Below are 17,844 nucleotides of genomic sequence, written 5' to 3' on the forward strand. Positions count from 1 at the left end.
TATAGGGCCAAATACGGCCAATATGAATGCTGTAGCTCCAGAGGCTAATGTTGAAGCCAAGTTGTATTCAGAGCTATTAATCAAAGTTTGGCTTCTGCAATTACATGAGAAGAGACTTAGGCGATCAGCTGTATGTTTCTTTCAAGTTGGCTCCCAAGTTGTTCCCAAGAAATTAGATATAGAATTTCACATGGCTCCCACACCAGTCAGAATATGAATGTCTCCAGGGTGGGTTTGTAACGTTGTGTGAACATTATTGCATAACATCATTGGGAGAAGTCTTTGGATATATATTTTTCATTAATCCTAGCTGACTATATACTTTGAGTCTGAAGTAATAATTATCTTTTTAGTTATTTCTTTCATTATCCAAGTAGACTATCTGTAACAAACCATTATTGGGGAAGAAATTGTGCTTATAAAAGCCTATGAAAATTCATTATCAACCCTCAATGAGAAAACATGGCTCTAGTTAATGATGGTAGTGATTCAGTGAAGTTGTCCATGAGTGTTCGAGAAATGTCTGTCAATGGTGTTGAACCACCCCCTGAGTATATTGTTAAGGAAAGCACCTTCGGAGCAATAGAGTCTACTCCAGAAGTTGGCCAAATCCCTATCATTGATATTAGTCTCTTCTCCACATCATCACATGATTCTGCGGTAGTGCAGAACGAACTTGAGAAACTACGATCAGCGCTCAGCTCATCAGGCTGCTTCCAGGTCATTACTATCTTCAAATTCGTGAACAACTGTATTACCTTCTGAAGTATCATAGTGCATCATTGTGTTGGTTTCTTGAAGTTTTTGTTCTCATCAATTTGTTTGGTTATCAGGCAATTGGTCATGGCATTTCTAGTAACTTTCTTGACGAGTTACGCGAAGCTGCAACAGATTTCTTTGCACTTCCAGAGGAAGAGAAGCAAAATAATCCATTGGAAGAGAAGCAAAAGCACTTCAAAGAAGCTCATCGAACTGAAGGATATGCTCATGAGGTCAAAGTATCAGAAGAGCAAGTTCTCGACTGGGCTTACCGTCTTACTCTTCTAGTATCTCCAGAAGATCGAAGATGTCTAGACTTTTGGCCAGAAAATCCGAAAAACTTTCGGTACATTAACTTTCAATAAACTTACATTAATATATGCATCACAGAAATCTTTTCTTGTCTTTTAATTTCCTTGTTGATTTTGGACAGAGAGGTGTTACATGAATATGCAACAAAGTTAAACTTCATGACAGCTGTTCTGTTTAAGGCCATGGCGAAATCTTTGAATTTGGAAGAGAACAGCTTTTCAAATCAGCTGTTTGGAGAACAAGCTCTAATGACAATAATATTCAACTTCTATCCGAAATGTTCGAGACCTGATCAGGTGCTTGGTGCCAAACCACATACTGATGGATCAGGAATAACACTTCTGTTGCAAGACAAAGAAGCAGAAGGTCTTCAAATTTTGGTGGATGGAAAATGGGTTAGAGTCCCCATTGTGCCTGATGCTATAGTTGTGAACCTTGGTGATCAGATGCAGGTATATTACTACTTCAATGTGCTTCATTGGATTCAATCCAATATGACATTTCCTTACCAATTCTGGTTCTATACATGTATTGCTTCTGCAGATAATGAGTAATGGCATATTCAAGAGTCCATTGCACAGGGCCGTGACCAATACAGAAAGGATGAGGTTGTCTGTGGCCTCGTTTAATGAACCAGATCCTGAAAGTGAGATTGGTCCGGTGGAGGAACTGATAGATGAGACAAGGCCAAGAATGTACAAGAATGCGAAGAATTATGGTCTCATCAACTACCAATGCTTTCAGAGAGGACAAATAGCACTTGAAACAATGAAGATCTAAGTTTTATATCCAGTGTATTTATTTGGTTGTCTCAAAACGATGGCACTCTGAAGTAACTATAAGCCCTGCTACCATAATCACAGGCTATGAGTCCTGGTACTTACGTACCAATCGTATCAATAAAAGCCAACCAATTTCCTTCAATTATGTCCTCATTTGTTCAAGCCAATTCTGAAATTCTCTGCAAGAAGTAACAACCCTTTCTGATAACTTCGATAGTTAAAACCCAAACGGACAATAATTCTTTACTGTTTTATATAGTCTTGGTCCTTATTTCTAAGAAATTTTCAAAGAAAATTCCTATGTTCATACCTGCAATTATTTGGCAAGTCTCTCGTTATTGAATTATTTGTTGTACTTTCATTCACGGCCAAGTTATTGTGACCTCCTTTATTCATATTTCACCCCTGAATCAGTTTGAGATATATATTGGAGGGTATTTCATTATTTGTCAGTTTCATCTGCATGTTCTTGTTTACTATTCAAGATATGCAGTGTTTTATGTGATAATGTTGACAATTCTAACCATGATCGATGAAATGTTGGTTGGCACTTGATGCTCCTCATATATTGTGTTGAATTTCTGTCATTCGTCTGAAGCTCATACGTTACTTGTACACAATGTTACATTGCTGTCTTCTACAGCCTGGACTTCAGGATGGAACAATCCAGTGATTTAACAAGAGGGAACTCAAATTCAACCCAGCACCTTATCAACTTTACTGTGCTCATCCCTGGACTTTGCTTCATCATTACAGCACAGCCAAACGAGGCTGAGATCCAAGTAAGAAATAACAAAGTTCCGCATAAAACCATTTTATGAAGAAGAATGAGTTTAGCTGTTTTGTATATTGGTTTGCTGAATACTGATTCAGAAGTAGAATGAGTTTAGCTGCAAGACTGTACTATATTGCTTAATATAGTAACTTGGGCACAGCTTTGTTTCTGTAAGAGCTCAAGATGTAGAAATGTTTATGCTTTATGCTCCATTAGCCTTTATATTTTTATTTTTTTTTGTAATTGTTGTTTCAAATGCTTTACTGTAGGTGCTGCTCAATGCCTAGGAGAATTATACCGATTATTTTGGTAGGCGAATCACGTCGGGTTTACGTGAGAGACGACTATGATTGCCATAAAACTCATCAAATTTCATGAGGTACTTACACCACATCTGCGACTTCTTCTGTATTATAGATTGGTCTTGTCTTTCTATCATCTACATCATTCCTCTAAGGATAAGGGAATCAATTGTTCGGCTGTGTTGAACAGTTTCTGTGATTTTGGTTACACCATTTTATATAGAAAGAGAAAAGGGAATCAAATGTTTGATACTGGTGTGTAGGAGAAATCAAGAAATTAGTCTGATCTTTCTCCCACCTATTTTGCTAGGATATGAGATTCTTGCCATAGTGGAAAGCAGACCAAGAAAAACTCGTCATTTCGTTCTTTTTCTGATTCTAATTGTTGTACTCCATGAACAGATAGCAGAGAAACTTAACACCCTGCATTTTGTTTGTCCATGTATCTACCTACGTTGTCATGAAAATTCTGTCTTTTTCTTGGTCCAAACCTGGGCTTCAATCTACCAGAGTCTTAAACGGCAAAACTTCTCATTTCTGTGGGGGGTTAATTGATGTATGTTTGCATGTCCCCTTCCCACCTAATTCAAAGTTCCAAAAGATGATTTAATTGTTCTTGGAATCATCTTAAAAATAATAATGTTTCCTCCATTTAAGCCACGCAATGTCTTATTTTTGTATATCCGATACACCACGTTTTTCCATTTATATTGCATTTCTAGATGATTATTTTCCAGATAATTAGATGATTTACTCTATTCACTAGATTCATTGTGAACCTTAGTAGAATGAGTTGTTCTCTTTTCTTTTCCAATTCTGAACGAGTAAATTACATAAGAACCCCTAAACCCAAAACCTTATATGCATTCTGAGTCTATAGCAGATCTGAGACCTCCCCAATATTGTCACAGTGAAGTTGTCAATGAGTGTCCAAGAGATGTCCATGAAAGGTGATGAACCACCCCCTGAATATATCATCAAGGAAAGCAAGTTTGGAGCTATAGAATCCTCACCAGAATTGGGTCAAATCCCCATCATTGATGTCAGTCTCTTCTCCCCATCATCAATTGGTACTAAGGAAGCAGAAATCGAGTTACACAAACTCAGATCAGCTCTAAGCTCATCAGGGTGCTTCCAGGTTAGACATGATTCTACCTTATTTTACCATAGTGCGAGGCTGCTTCAAGATTCTACTGCTACATAATTTCTAGCTAAATCGTTTAGCTCATCAAGTGATCGACTAGATGAACATGAGAGATAGATATATTACTATATCATGGACACGAGTAATATTTATCTTTCATTGTGCATGTCTTAATTTGTTGAACTCGGTTTTTCGGCTACTTGGGGTTTTCAGGCAATAGGTCATGGGATTACGATTTCCTTTCTGGATAAGGTACGCGAAGCTGCGACGCAGTTCTTTGATCTTCCGATGGAAGAAAAGCAAAAATACTCCAGAGAAATTTATGGTGGTCGTGAAGGATTTGGAGAGGATCTCATTGTCTCAGAGAAGCAAGTTCTTGATTGGTCGTACCGCCTAATTCTTCAAGTATTCCCTGAAGATCAAAGAAGGCTTGATCTCTGGCCAGAAAATCCAAATGATTTTGGGTACATTAATTCTAAACACTGATTACATAATGCATGCATAGTTTTGTGTTAGTGAAGTCATTGACTAATTAGTCAACTTTTTTTTCAGAGAGGTTGTGCATGAATATGCAACAAAGGTGAAGTTTATGATGGATGTGCTGTTTAGGGCCATGGCAAAATCATTGAATTTGGAGGAGAACAGCTTTGTGGATAAGCTGCTTGGAGAGGGAGCTCTGATGCAGGCAAGATTCAACTTCTATCCGCCGTGTTCAAGGTCTGATCAGGTTCTTGGTGTGAAGCCACATACAGATAGGTCGGGACTGACAGTTCTGTTGCAAGACAAAGAAGTAGAAGGTCTTCAAGTTTTGGTGGATGGAAAATGGGTTAGAGTCCCCATTGTGCCTGATGCTATAGTTGTGAACCTCGGTGATCAAATGCAGGTAACAAACAAATAGAGCTTGCTCATCTTTCTAATGTGTTATGTGTTTCATTTCTTTCAATACCAATTTGAAGTTTCGTACTGGAATTTTAATACAATATGGTTCCTGCTGCAGATTATGAGTAATGCTATCTTCAAGAGTCCAATGCACAGGGTTGTGACAAACCCAGACAGAATGAGACTATCTGTGGCCTTGTTTAATGAACCTGATCCTGAAACTGAGATTAGTCCAGTGGAGAAATTGATAGATGAGACAAGGCCAAGGTTATACAAAAATGTCAAGAATTATGGCCGTATCAACTATGAATGCTATCAGAGAGGAGAAGTTGCACTTGAAACATTAAAGATCTGAGTTTCACATCTCTGTGCCTATATCATGTAGAAATAAAGTGTGTAAACACTATGAAACTTCTTAAATAAGTCGAACCCCTGTGATCATAATCATAGGCTATTAATTCTGGTATTTTCTTTTATAAACTTATCAATCCCATCAATTTCTTCAAGACAATAAATGACATCTTTTACTGCATCAAGAGCACCAACCTGTTCTGATCTTAGAAGACCATTATTGTTCATCTTATATATATAGCCTGGTGTTTCTCAGTGTCATCTACCACCTTCACACTCATTTTCCACTTAACTTCATTGTTTTGGAATCATTTAAATTATATATCACATCAAAATCTCTCAAGTTTAGAGTAGCTTAATTACTAAAAAACCCCTCAACCCAGAACCATATATGCCATATATTGTGTGATCATGAATTGGGTCAAACCTTAGCTCAGCGTAGTTGTTTGGCTCAGTGTGATCATAAACTTTTCCAGTGTAGTTGTTTGGCTCAGTTAAGTTATCCATGAGTGTTGAAGAAATGTCCATCAAAGGTGATGAACCACCCCCTACATATATTGTTAAAGAAAGAAAGTTTGGAGGTATAGAGTCTTCCCCAGAATTGGGTCAAATCCCCATCATTGATATCAGTCTCTTCTCCACATCATCAAATGATACTAAGGAAGCAGAGATCGAACTAAACAAACTCAAATCAACTCTAAGCTCATCAGGGTGCTTCCAGGTTAGAAATGATTCTACTTTACTAAGTAGTAAGTACTAACTATGGTGTTCAACTGTTATCAAGTGACCAGGTGAACAGTTTAGGTAAATGACCGTATCATAAGTTAGAAAGATATCTGTGTATTGTCTTAATCTGTTATACTTGTTTTTCTCCTACTTGGATTTCAGGCAACAGGTCATGGGATCTCAAGTTCCTTTCTGGACAAGGTACACGAAGTTGCGAAACAATTCTTTGAGCTTCCAGAGGAAGAGAAGCAAAAATACTCCAGAGAAATTTCCGGTGGCCAAGAGGGATATGGGGAGGATGTTATTGTCACAGAGAAGCAAGTTCTTGATTGGTCCTACCGCCTAATTCTTCAAGTATTCCCTGAAGATCAAAGAAGGCTTGATCTCTGGCCAAAAAATCCAAATGGTTTTCGGTACATCAACTTCAAACACTCACTACATAATTTGCTACATAGTATCTCTTACTGAAGTCATTGACTACTAGCAATACTATTGTGCAGAGAAGTTCTGCATGAATATGCAGAAAAGGTTAAGTCCATCATGAGTGTTCTGTTTAAGGCCATGGAAAAATCTCTGAATCTGGAAGAGAGCAGCTTTTCGGGTAAGCTGCTTGGAGAGAAAGCTCAGATGAGAGCACGATTCAACTTCTATCCGCGGTGTTCAAGAGCCGATCAGGTGTTTGGTTTGAAGCCTCATACAGATGGGTCAGGAATGACTGTTCTATTGCAGGACAAAGAAGTGGAGGGTCTTCAAGTTTTGGTGGATGGTAAATGGATTAGAGTCCCCATTGTGCCAAATGCCATTGTTGTCAATCTTGGTGCTCAAATGCAGGTAAAAAACTTACTGATCACTCTAATGTGTTGAGTTGCTTTCAAATGTCTGATTTTTTGTTATAGACGTATTGATAGTGTGTGAATTAATTGTGCAGATTATGAGTAATGGCATTTTCAAGAGCCCAGTGCACAGGGCGGTGACAAATTCAGAAAGAATGAGGCTCTCTGTGGCCTTGTATAATGCACCAGATCCTGAAACTGAGATTGGTCCAGTGGAGAAACTAATAGATGAGACAAGGCCAAGGTCATACAAAAATGTCAAGAACTATGCCTATATCAACTATGAATGCACTCAGAGAGGAGAACTAGGCCTTGATACATTAAAGATTTAAATTTCACTTCTCTGCAGTCTGTACCATTATCATGTAGAAGTAGCACCATATATGTATGCATTATGAAGCCTGCAATAATGGTTTATCTACTTTTTATTTATTTATTTCTCTGGAAAGTACCTTTCTCTGCAAAAATGTTACATTATGCGTACGTAGTTGCATAATTTTGACTGTTACTAATATAAAAACATATTAAAATAAGATAAAACTCTACTTATTTCTTGACCTATGATATCATAAGAGCACTCAGCAGTTTTGCAGCTAAGTCTACAAAACAAAACCCTTGACAAAATCCTTGCAGAAAGAAGGACATGGCTGAATCTTCGCCTCCTGCCAAGTTCAATCTACTAGCAACCAAAACTGTGCAAGAACAACTCACTGAAGGTGAACTACCAGTTCCACCGCAGAAATATATTCTCAAAGATGGCATCCCACTTCCAGATCCTTTTGTTGAGTTCATGGATGTTCCAGTTCTTGATCTTGGTCTGCTCACACCTTCCTCAATCAGTATGGAAGAAATTGACAAACTCATATTAGCTCTAACCAGATGGTTGCTTTGAGGTAAGAATTCAAACACCTTGAGAATCTCTTAGAAGTCAGAACAATAGATCTACTACCAAGGTCTGTGATGGTAGACTTGTTTGGCATGACAGACTATACCTTACTGTATATCCACCACACCAGCGCAACCTCAAGTTTTGGCCTGAAAATCCCAAATCTTTTAGGTAAAAGAATAACTATATAGTCAGAACTTGGAACTCGCCTTTTCATTAAGCAATCAAAAGATGGTTATTGATCCTATATAGATGTACACTGCAGGGGTATCATAGACCAATATATCAGTAACTTACAGGTGATAACAGAAACTGTCCTTAAAGGCATGGCACGGTCATTGAATTTGGAGGAAGATTGCTTTCTGGACAAGTATGGAGAACAAAGGAAAATGGATGGTAGGTTCAACTTCTATCCTCCATGTTCAAGGCCTGATCGTGTACTCGGTACCAAGCCACATGCAGATGGAACCATAATCACCCTTCTGTTGCAAGATAAAGAAATGGAAGGTCTTCAATTTCTGAAAGATGATCAATGGTTTAGGGCTCCCATTGTTCCTGAGGCGCTTCTCATCAATGTTGGTGATCAAGCAGAGGTAACTAACATTTTAAATGTCTTGGTATCTCATTTGTGTTTAGGTAAGACCAACTAATTGCTATCAAAACCTGTTCTTTTTTTTTCTTTTTCTTTTTTTGCCATCAAAACCTGTTCTTTGTGATGCACAGATATTAACTAATTATGGACTGTTCAAGAGCCCAGTGCACAAGGTAGTGACAAATGCAGAAAAGGAGAGAGTATCCTTGGCTGTGTTCTGCGTCCCGGATGGAGAGAAAGAGATTGAACCCTTTGAAAGCCTCATCAATGAGTCGAGGCCAAAGTTGCACAAAAAGGTGAAAAACTACGTTGCCATTTATTTCGAATACTACCAGCAGGGAAGAAGACCAATTGAGGCAGCATTGCTATAACCTCTGATTAGGTACCTCTTATGCCTTGTACCCGAAAATGAACAACTTCCAAGTTGTATTACTGAGATGATAATGGCATGATTCCTAAGCAGATTTTGTTTTGTTTTGTTTGTTTTCTTTTATTATATCTTAATTTTGTTCTAATGGGATGAAGAATTGAAGATAGGGGAAGTATAAATTTAAGAAAGATAATGATTCAGACGAAGTAAAAGATGTAAACTAGAAGCTGAAATTGCTGGCAGGAATATCTTATTCATAGATGTAATGAAAGAGCCGGAAATACATACAGGAGCTTCCTCAGACACCAAAATGAAGCTCCACTTCAACTACTAATAAAAAGATACAACATCATCAAATAGTCAGTACCAACGATGGAGGAAGCCAAAGACCTCCAACAGATGAATCACACCACAACTTTGGATAATGGCAATGTCTTCTTACCGATAATCAATTGCTTCTTCATGCATTGCATTCGATTTATATAACTCAGTTGACCACTATTCTCAAGAACTTGAATCCCATCATCTCTTCCTCTATCAATCCATTGCACAACTTTAACCACAATGGAACCAAATTCAATCGGTTCGATTGCAGACTGGTGGCAATGTCTTCACTGATTGATTCCCTACAGGTGCAATGATCATAAAGCTCTTCCAACTGGATCCTACAAACCAAATAATTGTTAAACATTTGACGGATACAAATTCCATTTGCACTACAATACAACAAGATTTATGATATCATCAAAGCTGCCATGCAACTAACAAAAGCAAAGTCTCGATAATCAATGATCAGGGGATGAATAGGTAATGCATCCAGAAAAGTTGAAGCCTCAGCTCATTTACTTTGTAATTCAATATAGTATAGTTACTGTAAGTTATAGACACATTAAATAATATAAGAATTGGAGACAGCTCCCCAATTGGAAACAACCTCCCTGTTATCCATACTAAAGAGCAAATCAGAGAACAAAAATAACAGATGTCTTCAGAATATTAGATAATCATTTTCCATCACTAAACTAACAGCAGACAAATTAACTAGATTATATCTTAAAGAAAAAAGTAACATTCAAAAAAGCAAATCCACTTACAAATAATATGAAAAGCTGATTTTTAGTTGTTCTGAATGTCAAAAGCCTCCAGAAAAGATGTAGTTGAAGATTCACCGTCCAATGGTGTAGGCAACAGTTGTGGCTCCCTCGTACCTTGAGAATCATCTGCACTCTCAAAAAGCTGTGTCCGAAGAACACCATGTAACCGCCCAAAAAGCTGTTTCTTTAATGATTCAAAAGCAAGGTCCAGCCTCTTTAGCTGCTCCATTGCATTAACATTGTACATGAATAATCCATAGTAGAGATCAAAGCTATCCCCTGCTGTATTCTCCACCAAATTCAACAAAGTCTTGTAACCTTTTGTATTTACAGGCGTCGACTCCAAACCCAACTTTTCCAAAACTCTTCCCATAGTGTGTGTAATGAATTGGGAACCTGCTGCGTGCTTATCATGTTCTTCGCAAGACATTTCCACCATCCGGCACTCTTCTTGAGCAAAAATGTCAAGAAATTGATCACATCTTGACACCCTTGATTTGTCGTTTCCAATTCTGACCCTATCATAAACAAAAGCAAGACCGTTCCACCCATTTTTACCACTTTCTGGTCCAAACATAGGATGCGTGCAGAGTATATCAAAACATAGAGGCAAGTTCTGAAGAAACAGGCTTCTTGGAAATTCTTTCACAGACAGAACATCAACAAACAAAGTACTCCGCTTCAACCTCTGAAGCGGGAGTGACATCAGAACTTTCTCAGTCGAAAGAATCGATGTGCAAAGGAGTATTACTTCTGGGTGCTCCTCGCAAAAATCATCCGCATCCAAGAAATAAGAAACACCCAACTGTTGAGCAACATCACAGTAGTCTGTCCGGGAATAAGCTAAAACTCTGTGTCCTTGCCGTACAATGGTTTTAGCAAGGAACTGACCAAAGTTGCCGAAACCAACAATCCCAATCTTAAGCCTTGAATGGTCTTCAGAGCTATCCGCCACACGTACTTTGGGCAATCTAAACATCACAATCAACACATTTCGTCGCAATTAGCCACTTAAAATCCAACACATTCCTCTATCTAATAAGCTAACAAAAGTAGACATGTACACAACAACAATGCATCCAACACATTCCACTATCTAATAATAAGCTAACAAAAGTAGACATGTCATTATCAAATCAGAACACAAAACATATCTACACAACAACAATGTACCACCTCGCAGCTTTCGGAGAACGAACCAATGCAGTTCCATTCTGACTCACACACTCCTCCTGCACCGTCCCCACCTTCTTCCCAGCATTACCAAACAACTGATCCCTCACAACATCATGCAGCCTCCCGAAAAGCTGCTGCTTCAGCGCCTCGAAAGCCAAGTCCAGCCTCTCCAGCATCTCCAGCGCATTCTTATTATACACAAACAAACCATAGTACAAATCGAAACTATCCCCCTGCGTATTCTCCACTAAATCAAGCAATGTCTCATACCCTCGGGTATTAATCGGCGTCGGCTCCAGCCTCAGCATCCCCAGAACTCTCCCCACCGTGTGAGTAATGAACTGCGACCCCGCCGCGTGGCGGTCGTGCTCGGCGCAGCTCATTTCGACCATTGAGCAACCTTCCCGCTCGAAAATGCTGAGGAACTTGTCGCAGCGGGCGGCGCGGTCGGCGTCGGCGCCGATGCGGACCTTGTCGTAGACGAAGAAGAGGCCGTTCCAGGAGGCGGCGGCGGACTCGGGGCCGAACATGGGGTGAGTGCAGAGGAGGTCGAAGTAGGGAGGGAGGGAGCGGAGGAGGAGAGACTTGGAGAACTCCTTGACGGAGAGGACGTCGACGAAGAGAGTGCTGCGGCGGAGGCGCTGGAGGGGGAGGGAGGAGAGGACGGCGGCGGCGGAGAGGATGGAGGTGGAGAGGAGGATGACGTGGGGGTGCTGCTCGCAGAGGTCGTGGGGGTCGGGGAAGAAGGAGACGCCGAGGGCGGCGGCGGCGGAGGAGTGGTCGGAGCGGGAGTGGGCGAGGACGGTGTGGCCTTGGCGGGTTAGGGTTTTGGCGAGGAACTGGCCGAAGTTGCCGAAGCCGATGATGGCGATTTTGAGGGATTGGGAGGAGCGGAACTCGGCGGCGAGCTTGGTCTCGTAGTCGAAGACCTGAGCGGCGTCTAGGGATTTGATTTCGAGGGAGCGAAAACGAATACGGCGTCGTTTTGGGGTGTAAAAATTGAAGCTTTGGGTGTAAAGGTTGGGGCTTTGGGGGTTGAAGAAGAGAGAAGAAGTGGGTGTGAGCTTTGGAGGGAATGGGTGGAGAGAGAGAGGTGGCATTGTGGAGAGAGAGGTCTGAAAGTTTCAGACCAGAGAGATCTGTGAAGAAGAAGAAGAAGAACACAAGATGGGTTTTGGCCTTTTACATTCAATGTTGCCAGCTTTGAAATGTGGGCTCATGTGGACCATGTGTAAGATATGTGTCATCATTTCTTTTTTGGGTTTTTTGTGAGGAAAATATGGAGTTCTTTGTCAAGAGGTTCGGTTTATATCATCATCATCATCAATCAACATTCTGACGTTTACATCATCAACCCCCTCTACTAAAAAGGGGAAGAATTTTCCGATTTCCCGCCAATATCTCTAATCTCAGAAGCTACATGGAGAAAAAAGCTAAAGCATTGCTCTACACGACTAACAAGGTGGCGAGGTGGGAGGAACGTCTGAATGAAGAGCTTCGATGCACGTTGGGAGTGAAATGCAGGAGAGTTGGTGGGGGGACTTGGGACTACTTCCCCACTTGTCTGATGTCTCGGTGGTTTTCTTATTATTTAGAGCTTGAAGAGGAGGCCGCCGTGTGTGGCGAAGAAAGGTGCAAAGACGAGGGACTCGACGGCCATGAGCTTGATGAGGATGTTGAGAGATGGGCCGGATGTGTCCTTGAGAGGGTCTCCGACTGTGTCACCAATGACAGCTGCCTTGTGCGGATCTGATCCCTTGGGACCGAGACTCCTTGCGTGTTCAGAAGCTCCAGCCTGCAATGATTTGACAGATTTAGACGATAAGTAGAGGGTACATGGCCAAAACTAGATCATTCTTGCTAACCAAAACGAGCACGAAATTGCTTACCTCAATATACTTCTTGGCATTGTCCCAAGCACCACCGGTGTTGGATGCAGAGATGGCAATCTGTAAAATAGAATGTGTTAAGATCAAAAGTTATCATATGCAATAGCTTGCAGCGAAAAATTATAAGCAGAAAGTGCTGAAGAATTTACCTGTACACCAGAAACGAGGGATCCAGCAAGGACACCAGAGAGAGTCTCCACACCAAAAAAGATTCCGACAATGAGAGGTGTAAGCATCACAAGGGCACCAGGTGGTATCATCTCCTTGATGGAAGCATCAGTCGAGATCTTAACGCACGTAGCATAGTCAGGCTTGGCAGTACCTTCCATGAGGCCAGGGATGGTGTTGAATTGTCTGCGTACTTCTTCAACCATCTTTAGAGCAGCACTTCCCACACTCTTCATTGTCATGGCAGAGAACCAGTAGGGAAGCATTGCACCCACTATCAAACCAATGAAAACTTTTGGAGTCAACACATCGACTGTAGCAATTCCAGCACGGCTCACAAAGGCACCAAAGAGAGCAAGGGACACGAGCGCAGCGGAGCCAATTGCAAAACCCTATGCATAGAAGCACATACAATTCATGAGTAACATCTACATTATGATGACTGTTAAAAAAAAATCTATTCAAACTTGCCATTTAAAAATTAGTAGAGAAGCAACAGGTAACTTTAGAGAGTTTTCAAACCTTTCCAATAGCAGCTGTGGTGTTTCCTGCAGCATCAAGAGCATCAGTTCGCTCTCTTATTCTGTGGCTCATGCCGGCCATTTCAGCGATACCTCCAGCATTGTCACTGATCGGACCATATGCATCTATAGCCAATCCAGTTGCTATGGTGCTAAGCATTCCAAGCGCAGCTACAGCAATGCCATACATAGCGGCAAAGCTAAAGCTGACATAAATACTAATGGCAATGGCGAAAATAGGAATAATGACAGATTTGTATCCCAATGCCAGGCCAAAAATGACATTAGTAGCAGCTCCTGTCCGGCACGAGTCAGCAACATCTTGCACAGGGCTGCAACAAAATTTGAAACAGGAGTTAGATTAAGAGACAATAAACACCATAAATAGGAAAAAGGTACCGAGTATGCAGTTTCCTCACTTACCTGTATGCATTACTGGTGTAGTACTCTGTTACAAATCCAATGATAAGTCCAGCCCACAAACCAACGCACACGCATAAGAACAGCTGCCTGCAAAACCAATTCAGTGTTAGAGACTCAACAATAACTAAACAACAATGAGGTCTAATATTAGATTAGATAAAGAAAAAAGTAAAATGCTAGGACTTGCATCAGTATGTAGTGCTACAGTAGCATAAGTGATTGCACAATGCTTTCACACAGCTTAAACTAAAATTTTATATAAGGTCATATATGTAACAACTCCCTGATGACACTGATACTAAAAGAGAAAGAAGTAGAGCTTACCAGTTCTTAACAACTTTCTGTGTTCCAAAATTGAAGATGGTGAAAGAAGAAGGAACAGAAATCCATGTAACTATTGCAACTCCAACAGTCATCAGTACTGTGGAAATAATGAGTTGCCTCTTCAACGCTGGCTCAATTTCCTTTACAGCCTTGATCTCAAAGAAATCAGTTGCAAAAAGGGTGGTGATCAGACAAACAATGATACCAATGGAACTGACAATGAGAGGATATAACATTGCAGTTAACTCATGATTAATCCCGAATGAGGAAATTGAAGCAACAACAAGAGCAGCACATGATGACTCAGCATAGGATCCAAAGAGATCAGATCCCATTCCGGCAATATCCCCAACATTGTCACCAACATTATCAGCAATCACCTGTACAAATACATAGACATAAGTTCTTGAAGTAAATATGAAGCAAATTCTCAATCTTTAGTAAATAGTCTAATAGAAGGCCTTACAGCTGGATTCCTTGGGTCATCCTCAGGAATATTCCTCTCAACTTTGCCAACAAGATCAGCACCAACATCAGCAGCTTTGGTGTAGATGCCACCACCAACTCTGCCAAAGAGAGCCATGGAAGATCCACCAAGACCATATCCAGTTATGGACTCAAAAAGACCACCCCAGTCCTCACCATAGTACATCTTAAAGACGAGGATCACAATGTAAAGAACCAATAAACCATTTGCAGCAAGGAGAAATCCCATGACAGCACCTGATCTAAATGCTACTATAAAAGCCTTCCCAACACCTTTTCTTGCCTCCAAAGTAGTTCTGGCATTTGCATAAGTAGCAATCTTCATACCAAGGAATCCAGAAACCACTGAAGTTATAGCACCGAGCAAAAAAGAAACTGTGCTGAATACGGCAGTTGCAAGAGCAGGTTTGCACATCTTCGTTTCGTCATTAGCACATGTATGGCTACTAGTGCTAAATCCCTCCACTGAACCAAGGAATACAAATATCAAGATTGCAAAAGCCACCATGAAAGCACCAACATATTTATATTCCGTGAAAAGGAATGATGTCGCTCCTGTATCATTGAAGCATCAAGATGTTAGCAACACCCCCCAAAGAAAAAACTACCATTATTTAAGATGTACGGTAATTTGAAGTTGTAAACAGCAGCTTGAAATTACACTGCAAAAACTCAAGTGAAACAACAACAGAAAGCAGTGAATCATACAGCCAAAGAAATTCCTTCACTAAAACAAAATATTATACGAAAAAAACTGACTTAAAAACAATCAATTTTCAATCATTGTAGGTAGAGCATGTTTAAAACTAAAGAATAAAAAAGGAATATGAACAGGTCTCATTTTTATGTTTCTTCTTCAAAAACTCATTGCCAAATACAGAGGAGGAACTCTTTAATGAGGCCGCAGACTTCAGTGAACAAAAATATTCATCACAAGTTTACAACAATCATTCATAACAATGATTGAACACAAGTACACAACAATTATAGTACTGTAACCATGTAACAGTGCATTGATATCCAAATTCCAAAATGACAAAAGGTTCAAACTCTCACACTATGGGACACCCATGTGCACTACCATAACTATTAAGTATTAACAATCACAACTCTATCCCAATCACATAGTTTTATGTACAAAAAACAACGTGGTAGCTACAATAAATAATATCCAACTGATACTATAGTATATTAAGACCAAAAATTGGATAATAGCACATTGTTGCAGGTGGTCCTTCACACAAATAAAATAAATGAAACAATCTGTGGTTACAGAATAGGGCACCATCTTCGATCTGAAGCATTTCATGAATTCATTCCAAAGAATCAAACCAAAACGGTGTCGTTAGATCTAAGCAGACACCAAACTTTAGAACACTCCTCTGTTTCTGCCAAAGCTTGAAACTTTAAATAAACTAAACGCAAATTAGAACAAACCCACAAAGCCAAAACCAGCCAACCAAACGACGTCGTTAAACCTAAGCACACATGCTATACGCAAAAAGAGAAGAAAAAAAATGAAAACTTGAGAGCTCTGTTTCAGTAAAACTACACAAAGCTCAAAACTTGAAGAGAGTGACTATAAATATGTAATCACAAACACACGAAAGCCGAAGAAAAACAACGTTTGATCTAAGAAGACATAAAATTCAAGACAAAGAGTTATAAAGAACATACCTTCGGAGATGGCGTTCTGGATTTCGGCGCACTTCTGAACAACGTTGTTGTCGTTAACACCTTCTTCCTCCTCAATAAGGTAATCGTTGCATCCGTTTTTCCCGGCGGAGTAAGAATTGGAGTCCCTCGCCGGCGAGAGCTGAATGCGGGACACGTAGACCCACTGGAGCAGCGAGAAGGCGATTCCGACCACCGCGCAGAACGGAATCAGAATCTCGGCTCCGAGATCTGGGAGAATACTCGCCCCCATTATAGAGCTTCCGCCGAAAACACGACCGAACCGAAACAGAAACAAAAGGAAAGACAGAGAGTTTGGTTGGGACTGTGTTATGTGTTTGAGAGAGAGAGAGTACGAGGTGGAGGGTTGTGATGTGGGTGATGAGGGTTTATTTATAAGAGGGTGACAGGAGCTATAGAAGAGAGTAAGAGAAGGGATAGGACTGACTGACCATAATTTATTTCTTTATTTTTGGGAAAATTTAGAGGATTAATGAGTTAATGTTTTGGGTTTTATTTGGAAATTGTGACTAATTTTGTGCTTGAGGAAGTAAGAATGCCAGCTCCTCACTCGGTCAATTTTTTATAGTTTTTCTTGTTTTCTATTTTTAGATAATTAATCCGAGAATTTGTAGAAACGTATTCATGATCGTTAGAGTAAATCTATCAAGATCCTAAATATGTTCCTACGCGTAAAAAATTCGTAACGACGGCGAAAATGGCGTGTATAAAATCAGTCTTATACGTGTGATTTGGAAGTTAGAGCATTTGGCATTTTAGTAGATGTCAATCATGTCATTTGGTGGTAATCGTTTTGTTTTTGAATATATTGGAGATAATCAAACTTGTAATATAACTAGTCTAATTCTAACTCATGTAATGTAAGTATTCAATTTAGGGTCAAGATATAGTCGGGAATAAGAGAAACGGTTCTTATCTTTTACATTGTTTACCACATTACTCATAATCGTGTGGATAAATTTTATTACTACCAACTATGAATAGTTGAATACTCAACAAAAAAAAATGCCTATTCTTATCGACATACCTAAACACATATATATATCCTTGATGTAGGGCATTTAACATGAATCCTAACCTAATGACCTAATAAATGGTGTTCCAATTAAAGTTACCTAATATATGGAACTAAATTCCTTGCCACAAGATTTGACACAAAACCTTCCCTTTGGCCTAGGAAGTATATAATGGCGACAACACAACGATGCTGAAAACGACATCGCCACAGCAACACAACCATGTGTCGTCGTCTGTGTAGCTTGAGATGGTAAAGTGGCCGATTTGGCCTTTCTTTAATTATGAAGAAGATGAAGGGGAACTTATTCTGGATAGAAAGATAACTCCGACGATAACGTAT

General features: G+C 39.9%; 5 protein-coding genes across 8 annotated transcripts; 4 read left to right on the top strand and 1 right to left on the bottom strand.

Annotated features, from left to right (window-relative positions):
- The first annotated feature begins 436 nt into the window (after nucleotides 1-436).
- Nucleotides 437-2,096, top strand: LOC126787068 (protein SRG1-like). Its single transcript, XM_050513006.1, has 4 exons — nucleotides 437-720; nucleotides 834-1,105; nucleotides 1,193-1,523; nucleotides 1,615-2,096. The coding sequence occupies exons 1-4, from the start codon at nucleotides 463-465 to the stop codon at nucleotides 1,849-1,851; spliced, it is 1,098 nt and encodes a 365-aa protein (XP_050368963.1). The 5' UTR covers nucleotides 437-462; the 3' UTR covers nucleotides 1,852-2,096.
- A 790-nt stretch (nucleotides 2,097-2,886) lies between these two features.
- On the top strand, nucleotides 2,887-5,514 carry LOC126787077 (codeine O-demethylase-like). 3 transcript variants are annotated; one of them, XM_050513019.1, is made up of 5 exons: nucleotides 2,887-3,007; nucleotides 3,842-4,068; nucleotides 4,288-4,538; nucleotides 4,627-4,957; nucleotides 5,072-5,507. In XM_050513019.1, the coding sequence occupies exons 2-5, from the start codon at nucleotides 3,853-3,855 to the stop codon at nucleotides 5,306-5,308; spliced, it is 1,035 nt and encodes a 344-aa protein (XP_050368976.1). In that variant the 5' UTR covers nucleotides 2,887-3,007; nucleotides 3,842-3,852; the 3' UTR covers nucleotides 5,309-5,507. The 3 variants fall into 3 exon arrangements, with proteins under 3 accessions (XP_050368976.1, XP_050368982.1, XP_050368969.1); XM_050513025.1 differs by lacking the exon at nucleotides 2,887-3,007 and having other exon boundaries at nucleotides 3,721-4,068; nucleotides 4,684-4,957; nucleotides 5,072-5,514; XM_050513012.1 differs by lacking the exon at nucleotides 2,887-3,007 and having other exon boundaries at nucleotides 3,721-4,068.
- Nucleotides 5,515-5,720: 206 nt separating this feature from the next.
- On the top strand, nucleotides 5,721-7,376 carry LOC126784888 (protein SRG1-like). Its single transcript, XM_050510428.1, has 4 exons — nucleotides 5,721-6,025; nucleotides 6,193-6,443; nucleotides 6,531-6,861; nucleotides 6,959-7,376. The coding sequence occupies exons 1-4, from the start codon at nucleotides 5,810-5,812 to the stop codon at nucleotides 7,193-7,195; spliced, it is 1,035 nt and encodes a 344-aa protein (XP_050366385.1). The 5' UTR covers nucleotides 5,721-5,809; the 3' UTR covers nucleotides 7,196-7,376.
- Nucleotides 7,377-7,462: 86 nt separating this feature from the next.
- LOC126784898 (flavonol synthase/flavanone 3-hydroxylase-like) lies at nucleotides 7,463-8,797 on the top strand. Of its 2 annotated transcripts, XM_050510439.1 has the most exons (4): nucleotides 7,463-7,756; nucleotides 7,849-7,920; nucleotides 8,015-8,342; nucleotides 8,473-8,797. In XM_050510439.1, exons 1-4 carry the CDS (start codon nucleotides 7,743-7,745, stop codon nucleotides 8,710-8,712), a joined length of 654 nt encoding a protein of 217 aa, XP_050366396.1. In that variant the 5' UTR covers nucleotides 7,463-7,742; the 3' UTR covers nucleotides 8,713-8,797. The 2 variants fall into 2 exon arrangements, with proteins under 2 accessions (XP_050366396.1, XP_050366406.1); XM_050510449.1 differs by lacking the exon at nucleotides 7,849-7,920 and having other exon boundaries at nucleotides 7,464-7,756.
- Nucleotides 8,798-8,943: 146 nt separating this feature from the next.
- LOC126792595 (pyrophosphate-energized vacuolar membrane proton pump-like) lies at nucleotides 8,944-16,807 on the bottom strand. The gene is made up of 11 exons (XM_050519005.1): nucleotides 16,470-16,807; nucleotides 14,773-15,347; nucleotides 14,307-14,686; nucleotides 13,983-14,069; nucleotides 13,561-13,891; nucleotides 13,020-13,430; nucleotides 12,871-12,930; nucleotides 12,580-12,776; nucleotides 10,982-12,100; nucleotides 9,806-10,776; nucleotides 8,944-9,376 (listed from the first exon to the last, which is right to left on the bottom strand). Exons 1-10 carry the CDS (start codon nucleotides 16,717-16,719, stop codon nucleotides 9,828-9,830), a joined length of 4,359 nt encoding a protein of 1,452 aa, XP_050374962.1. The 5' UTR covers nucleotides 16,720-16,807; the 3' UTR covers nucleotides 8,944-9,376; nucleotides 9,806-9,827.
- Nucleotides 16,808-17,844: the final 1,037 nt, after the last annotated feature.

The sequence above is a fragment of the Argentina anserina genome, chromosome 1 (assembly GCF_933775445.1).
Source record: "Argentina anserina chromosome 1, drPotAnse1.1, whole genome shotgun sequence".
Lineage (NCBI taxonomy): Eukaryota > Viridiplantae > Streptophyta > Magnoliopsida > Rosales > Rosaceae > Argentina > Argentina anserina.

Bases quoted from the DNA above. Each gene is read 5' to 3' on its own strand.
- LOC126787068 (XM_050513006.1), top strand. From the start codon at position 463: ATGGCTCTAGTTAATGATGGTAGTGATTCAGTGAAGTTGTCCATGAGT. The intron at 721-833 runs GTCATTACTATC...TTTGGTTATCAG, and splicing joins GCTCATCAGGCTGCTTCCAG to GCAATTGGTCATGGCATTTC. The intron at 1,524-1,614 runs GTATATTACTAC...TTGCTTCTGCAG, and splicing joins ACCTTGGTGATCAGATGCAG to ATAATGAGTAATGGCATATT.
- LOC126787077 (XM_050513019.1), top strand. From the start codon at position 3,853: ATGAGTGTCCAAGAGATGTCCATGAAAGGTGATGAACCACCCCCTGAA. The intron at 4,539-4,626 runs GTACATTAATTC...CTTTTTTTTCAG, and splicing joins GAAAATCCAAATGATTTTGG to AGAGGTTGTGCATGAATATG. The intron at 4,958-5,071 runs GTAACAAACAAA...TTCCTGCTGCAG, and splicing joins ACCTCGGTGATCAAATGCAG to ATTATGAGTAATGCTATCTT.
- LOC126784888 (XM_050510428.1), top strand. From the start codon at position 5,810: ATGAGTGTTGAAGAAATGTCCATCAAAGGTGATGAACCACCCCCTACA. The intron at 6,026-6,192 runs GTTAGAAATGAT...CTTGGATTTCAG, and splicing joins GCTCATCAGGGTGCTTCCAG to GCAACAGGTCATGGGATCTC. The intron at 6,862-6,958 runs GTAAAAAACTTA...TTAATTGTGCAG, and splicing joins ATCTTGGTGCTCAAATGCAG to ATTATGAGTAATGGCATTTT.
- LOC126784898 (XM_050510439.1), top strand. The intron at 7,921-8,014 runs GTAAAAGAATAA...TGTACACTGCAG, and splicing joins GAAAATCCCAAATCTTTTAG to GGGTATCATAGACCAATATA. The intron at 8,343-8,472 runs GTAACTAACATT...TGTGATGCACAG, and splicing joins ATGTTGGTGATCAAGCAGAG to ATATTAACTAATTATGGACT.
- LOC126792595 (XM_050519005.1), bottom strand. From the start codon at position 16,719: ATGGGGGCGAGTATTCTCCCAGATCTCGGAGCCGAGATTCTGATTCCG. The intron at 12,931-13,019 runs GTAAATTCTTCA...TCTATTTTACAG, and splicing joins CCCTCGTTTCTGGTGTACAG to ATTGCCATCTCTGCATCCAA. The intron at 10,777-10,981 runs GTGGTACATTGT...TGTGATGTTTAG, and splicing joins CGTTCTCCGAAAGCTGCGAG to ATTGCCCAAAGTACGTGTGG.